The 7791-nt window shown below is 38.1% G+C and overlaps 1 protein-coding gene across 1 annotated transcript in view; it reads left to right on the top strand.

The window, feature by feature from the left end:
• Nucleotides 1-1486: 1486 nt before the first annotated feature.
• LOC104522193 (probable ubiquitin carboxyl-terminal hydrolase FAF-X) overlaps nucleotides 1487-7791 on the top strand; it is a gene marked incomplete at its 3' end in the record, with an annotated part of 41324 nt that continues 35019 nt past the window's right edge. Inside the window, exons 1-3 of the mRNA XM_010164414.2 lie at nucleotides 1487-1582; nucleotides 3457-3602; nucleotides 3899-3978. Of these exons, the coding sequence (XP_010162716.1) occupies nucleotides 1487-1582; nucleotides 3457-3602; nucleotides 3899-3978 (322 nt within the window). The remainder of the gene's footprint in view (nucleotides 1583-3456; nucleotides 3603-3898; nucleotides 3979-7791) is intronic.

Genomic DNA, 7791 nt, shown 5'->3' with positions numbered 1-7791 from the left:
ACCTAGCAGGCTTACTAAGCCCTATGAATATGAATTTTGAAGGGTGGTGATAGATTGCAATTGACTGTATTCAAAGAATACAGTTTTGTTTAAAAGTGAACATTATTTTAGTGATGATATTAGAGATCTCTAAATTTGTTGATGCTGTTAGTATTGGAGACTGGGCAGGGGAGGAATAGTGTATTCAGTCAGAATTTTTATTTTATATGTAACAGCTTGCAAATTTGCACAGTTTAGGAAAGGATTTTAGAGTGTCTTGGAGAAAGATAACAGCATTGAAAATGAATTTGAGATGAGTTCTCATAAGAAAACAATTACAAATATGCATAGTGTTACAGCAGAAATTTCACTCTAATTTGTTAACTTGAAGCTTTTGCCGATTGAATCGGGAACTTAGCACTGCCAAGTGAATCTTGCTGAAACTCATACGATTCTTTCTACCACCCTACTTGGCTTTTGAACTTTCTGAGTACTGTTGTTGGTTTATGTGGTGCTTGAAAGTCTGAGTTGCTCTGGAAAATTATGTTTTATCTCTGTGGTTATACAGTGCCCTGTGGTATAGAGTAGAATTGCTGTTAAAACTTAACGCAGCTTTTTATTTCTGTATTTAACACAATGAAGTTGAAATACATAGTGATTATTGAACTGTTGGTATATCATGGTTGCAAGATCAACAAATAAAGTCTGATGTCAGAATTTTCTTCATATAATCCACGAAAATACATGGTGGAGATGTGATGGGCTTTGTAGTGGGCCTGAAAGGCCAGTGGACCCAGGCTTTCTTAGGCATGTGCTGGAATACAGCTCAAATGCCCTGGGTAAATACTGATGTACTAATAGAAGATTGGCTGCAGGTTCTCTATTAGTCTTAGCTGGGGTAAAATCAATCTCTGACTCCCTCTCAGACATCCACAGTTGGTGTCGGGAGAAGACTATTGGAAAAGATGATGAATTTGCCTGTTCATGCTCTTGACCAAGTCATTTCTACACACACCTCGATCAGCACCTTGAATTCAAACTGAAAATCTGCTGTAGCAATTCAAGCACAACAGAGTCAGAGTGAACAGCTGCATTTTTGGATGTGTGTCAGTTTCTCAGTGGTATCGAAGTGATTATCGGTGTAATTTTTACTTAGAACATTAAAGTTATGTTAAGTATTTCAAATGTTACCTTCTTCTGATGTCGGTTTTACTCAATAAAAAGAAATACTAAGTCTGAAATAAAGATAATTTATAGCAGTGTATTTGTTTTTGTAGTGTTCTTTTCCAGGTACGGATTGCTTTTATATACATTTGTCACTATAGCATAGTCTTTTTTTTTCCCCGCAGGTTATGCAATGGTCTCTGCAAGATGGCTTGTTCTTGAGTTGGAGCTTTTTAAGGCAAGCATATGCTGGTACTTCAACTTCACTAAGTGGACTATAATTTCTTCTCTCACAACAACTACATAAGCAGACAAAATTGCAAAGATCTGCCCTGTGTCGAGTATGACAGCCACGACTCGTGGCTCTCCGGTAGGAGGGAATGATAGCCAGGGCCAGGCTCCTGATGGACAGTCCCAGCCTCCCCTCCAGCAGAATCAGGTATGGTATTAACAATCAAGTGGTATAAAAATAAAGAGGTTAGTTCTTTACAAATCGTGTTTCTGAATTACTTGAGTTTGTGTACTTGTAGAGATGTTTTTTGTGTGTGTCTGGAAGTGCAAAAAGATTTTGAGGGATGAAGGCAGTAATACTGGCAAGGTAGATACAGCTAGCGAGCACTGCATTGCAAAATATACTCCCTTTTCAAGCAGTGACATAGTTTTTTCAAGCATATATATTTTGGATAAGAAGACTTCTTGGAATAATATCAGAAGCCTCCTGCTTTGTAGACTTACCTGCCACAGATTGGTAAAACTACTCCGAGTTCAGTTTATGCTCAGTTCTGCAAAAGCACTTTCTGGATAAAACAGCTTACAAGGGGGTATCAGCTCTTTAAGACCGGCTTCATCTAGATCTCTCTTCTTTGTACTAGACTTCCTGAACAACTTGGTATGTTTCTGTTGAAGAGGTTATCCTGTTCTCAAAAGACAGGCAAAAACTTTTAAATACTCCATCATAATATGATGATTCTTTTTTTATTGGGGGAAAAAATACCAGAAAAGATGCTTTTAAATAATGCAGCCAACTGCATTTAAAAGAAAAGCCACCCTTTGTCATTTAATTCATTATGGAGATTATATTTCTTTAATACTGTAAGGTTTAATGGTTGTTACTTTCCTGAGAATGAATTGTTCTTTGGATCATGTGTGGTGGGCTGGCTGTGGCTGCCAGGTAAGCCTCCACCCTGTCACTCACTTCCTCTGCCTCGGTGGGATGGAGGAGAGAATCAAAAGGGAAAAGTGAGAAATTATATGGGCTGAGATAAAGGCAGTTTAATAAGTGAAGGGGTAGTGGGGGAAACAAGTGATGCAGACGCAGTCACTCATCACCAGCTGATGGATGCCCAGCTAGTCCCCAAGCAACAACTACCTTGGGAAAAAAACTGCCCCCCTCTTTTATTGCTGATTGTGACACTATATGGTATGGGCTGTCTCTTTGGTCAGTCCAGGTCAGCTGTCCCGGCTGTGTCTCCTCCCAGCTTCTTGCCCACCCAGCCTACTCACTGCTGGGTGCTGAAGTGGGAAAAACAAGGCCTTGAATCTGTGCAAGCACTCTGCAGCAACAGACAAAACACTGGTGTGTTATCAATACTGTTTTGGTTACAAATCCAAAACCCGGCACCATACAAGATGCTGTGAAGAAAATTAACTCCGTGCTCACTAGACATAGAACTACATGTGAAAAATGTTTTTGAGTTTTTGGTTCTCCCTTGTCCTCCTGAATCTTCCTGTTCTGATTTGAATATTTATTATTGTCAGTTTATACTATTTCTATATACAAATAAGCCTGCATCTATAAAATACTTTGTATTTTGCATGGCCCGTCAAAATGGGCTTCACTAATCATGTTCTTGGAGGTTGGTTAGTAGCCAGCTGTAGTAGCATGTTACTCATTTTTAGGAAACTTTTTTAGAAAATGTTTTTCATGATCATTTTATTCTGTGCTGTTGCTGAAGTTTGTCTTTCTACCTAAAATAGTCATATTTTCTGCAGAAGACTTGTAAAAAATGGAGCATCCATGTAGTCTTTATTTTCAACTAGGTAGGTGGTCTGCTTAAAGTAGAAGTTTCTTACAAATATCTCCGCTTCCCTCACAGGGAAAGTAGCTTAATTTTTAACCTATTGAGATAGAAAGCATATAGCAAGTTTTATATTCTACTTTTTGTTAATAAATCTGAAATCAAATAATTGTATTATATTTTATAGTGACAGGTACTTAAGTGATTCTTTGAAACACAGTTTGAAAGAAAAATGCCAAAATAAGTGGCATGCAAGAACAGGAAGTATTTAAAGTATTTACCATACCAATTTTAGACTTCTTCACCTGATTCTTCCAATGAGAACTCCCCAGCTACCCCGCCTGATGAGCAGGGCCAAGGAGATACTCCACCGCAGCTTGAAGATGAGGAGCCTGCATTTCCACACACAGACCTGGCAAAGTTGGATGACATGATCAACAGGTATTTTTGCACTTCTTTCAGAAGGTGTGGATTATTTGTGCAAATATCAGGATTCTCACATCTTTGTTTCACTGGACTTCTTGAAGTACTTTCTAAATTGGGTTAGAGTTGTAAAGAGAAAGAGACTCATCAGAGTTTTGGGTTCTGTTTTTGTTTTTTTTAATGGAGTGCTCATCAGGGTCTTTAAAAATGTATATTCTTACCCTATATTTAAAACATTACAAAGGGGCAAGGATTCTTGATTTTTAAGAAGCACAATTGAAATACAGGAGGGTTTGTTTTGTTTTTGAATATAGGCCTCGATGGGTTGTTCCTGTATTGCCGAAAGGGGAATTAGAAGTTCTTCTAGAAGCTGCTATTGACCTAAGTAAAAAAGGTAAGCTTGAAAAGACTATTAATAAGTGTTGGGCCAGTGTGTAAAGTGTTTTCTTATTCTTTTGAATCCCTGGTGGAGGTTTAAAAATTCTTAATTATTTCTGTTACAACCCTAGTCCTGAAGATTGTGTCAGGGTGGTATGCAGAACCTTCATAGATCAGAAATTATAGAAAGCCATCAATGTTGGAAAGTTAGAAATTAGATGCCTGAGCATGAGTAGTGAAGTTGAATAAGATCACAGCAATAAAAATCTTGTAATTCCTGTCCTACCTGTTTTCTGTATTCACTTTGATATCAGAACTAGTGGGTTTGGTCTTTATAACAGATAACTATAACTTGAAGAATTCTAATTTTTAAAAAATAAGTTACTAATCTAGCTTTCCAAATGTCTTGTCAGAAATTTTTGTTTGAATTTGGCACATAGATACTTTTGAGAATATTAAAGAAACATTAGAATTTTAAACAGCATGACTTAGACCAATAATTCTACCATATTGCTTGCTGTGTCTCACTTGCTTGGAAGTAGGAGGGTTCCATAGCAGGGATGTGTAGGTGTTTGCTAAATTGTACTCATAAGATTGACAAGTTTGTCATGTGTTGTGGAAAATTCTATTCTCCTGGAAAGCTGCTTTGATCTCCTATTCTGGTCAGTGGTTGTTGCCCTGAGTAATACCAGAAGTCAGATCAAAATATTTTTCTAGTGTGTCTACACTTACCAGCTAATTGTGTTTTAAACACAGTGATATACAAAGTGCCCGTTCCTTACTTTTACTAGCTGGACCAGGACGACCTCATTTCCATGTTAAGAAAGGGTATTCTTAGGCAGTTTTAAAAATAAAAAGATGATTGTGATTATCTTGATTGTTTTCTGTAAGTCTCTTTTGCCTTGGGGCACTCTATGGAGAAACAAAAGTTAGGGTGCACCCTTGTGATCCAGAATAAGATAATGACATGTTGTTGCCAACACTTGGTTTATCAGCCATAGTTGTGCTTGGAATTGGCTCCTTTGCATGTAGCCAGGTCTGGCAGGAATCCTAAGGTGAGTGTAGAATTTTCAAGCAATCACATCTGTTCAGGAAGAAAAGAAATGCCAACTTACAGAAAGAAAATGCAACCACCTGTGTGTCTGGACTGTTGGAACAGCGCAGTAAAAAGAAATTCTCCGCTTGTGGTTTGTGAGAGAGGAGATGTATGTACTGCCAGCTGTTAAGTCATCTTTTGAAAAAATGAAAACCAAAAAACTGTCAATGCAATTAAGTAATAAGAGCAGAATGAGCTTTTTGGCTACTCCTAACATCAACATAGTTCTGCAAAGCATCAGATGTAGCTGAAAGTTCCCAAGCAAAAAGTCATCTCTTTTTCCTTGAAGTTGTGAAAAACAGTGAAAATCTATTCATATGCTTTATGAACCTCGATTTTTATTAAGTTGTTGGTGTCTGGTTCCGAAATGGGCTTCTGCGTTGCTATTTAATTATTCTTCCTCTTGCCCTCTAGATGAATTGCTATGTGTGTACATACGCAAGGATTATTAGCTAAGGAGAAAACAAGGAGAACTGTTAGAAGTAATTGCTTAACTGTGTTATCTTTACAGTTACATCCTAGATTTTTTTTTTTTCCCTCACTACTTGAAATTACATGATGGCTAAGATGATGCTTTTTTGAATAACTTTCAGTGCTCAAGAAACATGATAAAGTGCTCACTTGGTGTAACTGATACTGTTTTGGTAGCTCAAATCTTGGCAGACACTGTTTCAGAGTTGTGTATATATAGAGAAGTAGTATAAATGATTCTGTTGTGTACCTTTCTTAGTAAATCAAAAATGTGTTCCATTATCTTCATAAGGTCTAAAATTGGACACCTTGCTACCTGTCTATGGGCATTTTTCTTAATCTGAGTAGTTCTGTTTCAAAAGGGAAGAACTGAAAGGAGGAATAGAAAAATAATCAGCTGTTGAATGACTTAAATTTTATATTGCAGTCAGTAACTCACTTAGGTTGTGAAGCAACAAAATCTAAAAAAAAAAAAAAAGCCCACTAAATTTTTTTAGCAAGGACCATTTTCTAGAGGTTAAGGTTCTTTTAAGTAACTTCTATTCCAAATATTGTCTGTGGCCATCAGCATTTGCATTCTGGAGTGACTCTGGGGTAGCTGCTGTCTTTTATAACCCTGTCTCTAAAATAAGAGTGATATTTGCATCCTCTTTAAATCTTTTCAGCAACTGAAATTGAAAAAGACATAACTGAACTGAATTGAAAGTACTGATAAGAATTAAACATCATTACCACCTTCAAGTGCAAGGAGAAAATTTGACAAAATAGTATGAATCCTTTCTAGACGATGACTTGCGTTATTTGTGGCAGACGCATTTATTTATGGAAAATTATCTTTTTATGTGTAGGCATCAATGTATTGTTCTTCGCTAAGCAAACCATGAGACTGTCAAATGATAGTCTGGAGTTTCTTGCTAATAGAAGAAAACCTGAAAATTAGCATTTAATAGCAAGACTGATGTTTATCTTAGCAGTAATTCTGGAATACTTGAGTAATGAAGTTTGCTTCAGAAATAAATGTCATAGTGAGTTGGATGCTATAAATTTAAAAGTAAAAAAGAAAGTTTGGTTTAGGGTTTTGGTTTTTTATGGGCAGGAATATTCACAGAATCACAGAATCACAGAATGTCAGGGATTGGAAGGGACCTTGAAAGATCATCTAGTCCAATCCCTCTGCTGGAGCAGGAACCTAAATGAGATCACATGTATTCTCCACTCTTTCTTTCAAAATCCACTCAACATATCCACACTGCTCCACACTTACTGTAGATTTTATTGCTTCTAATGTTTACATTCAATTTTTAACATGCTGCCAAACCTTTACAATGTGACACACACAAGCAAGATGCAAGGCAATTTTTACAATTAGTATCTTATTTGAATTGAAATGAGATTTCACTGCACAACGTAAACCTTCAACCTGGATCCTAAACCTTTGGTTTTGATGAATTACAAAGGCTTACAGAGTGGGAAGGAGAGGGAGGCCCTAGAGCCTCAAGGGGGGGAAAAAAAGAGTTTGTGTGTGTGTGAGCACATGTGCATCCAAAAGCTAGGCAGCCCAGAAATGGGAGTTGTTTCCAGCATCCCCTAAAGAACATCTTTCTCTGGATGATCTGTCTGCATTTGTGGGTGCACTCTTGAGTTCCTTACTGAAGCTGTGCCTGCTACGTTTTCTTGAAATTGTTATTTTTTGGAATGTGTCTAAAGCAAGGACAGAAGATTTGCGTCCTCATGTTCCAAAGTTTCTTAGACAGGTATCTGGGCTAGAATCAGGTCAGTGAAATGAACCTACAGCAGGGTCAGTGCAGTGTCTTGGGTAGAAGAACTCTCATACTCTGGATGATTAAGAGTTATTGAAAGTCTGCCAGAATCCATGAGTACCTTGTGTAGCCACTGTGCCTATGGACAAGCGTTGGTTTCCTCAGAGCTTATTAACTCCTAGTCACTGTCATTTCTGCAAGGTCTGAGCCAGCCCTTGCCAAGCCACTGAGGGTTTCTGTGTCGTACTTCCTGAGGGTCCAGGGGCTTTGCTGGCACAGTGCCATACCAGTGTGTGGAGCCAGCTCTGCTCTGGGGTTTGCAGCTACAAAGTTGTGTAATCCAAAGTCCTGGAGAAGAGGAGCCACATTGTTTTGCCTGGGGCCTTGGTGTTCTAACCCTGTACTGTTGAATACAGTCAGATGCATCAGAGTTTGTCCAACCTCACCCTCCCCTGGCACATCTTCCTGCCATTTCCCCTGGTCCTGTCATTGGTCACCAGAG

This window comes from Antrostomus carolinensis, unplaced genomic scaffold (assembly GCF_000700745.2).
Source record: "Antrostomus carolinensis isolate BGI_N321 unplaced genomic scaffold, ASM70074v2 scaffold6833, whole genome shotgun sequence".
Taxonomy (NCBI): domain Eukaryota; kingdom Metazoa; phylum Chordata; class Aves; order Caprimulgiformes; family Caprimulgidae; genus Antrostomus; species Antrostomus carolinensis.
This window is presented reverse-complemented; position numbering and strand designations above follow the sequence as displayed.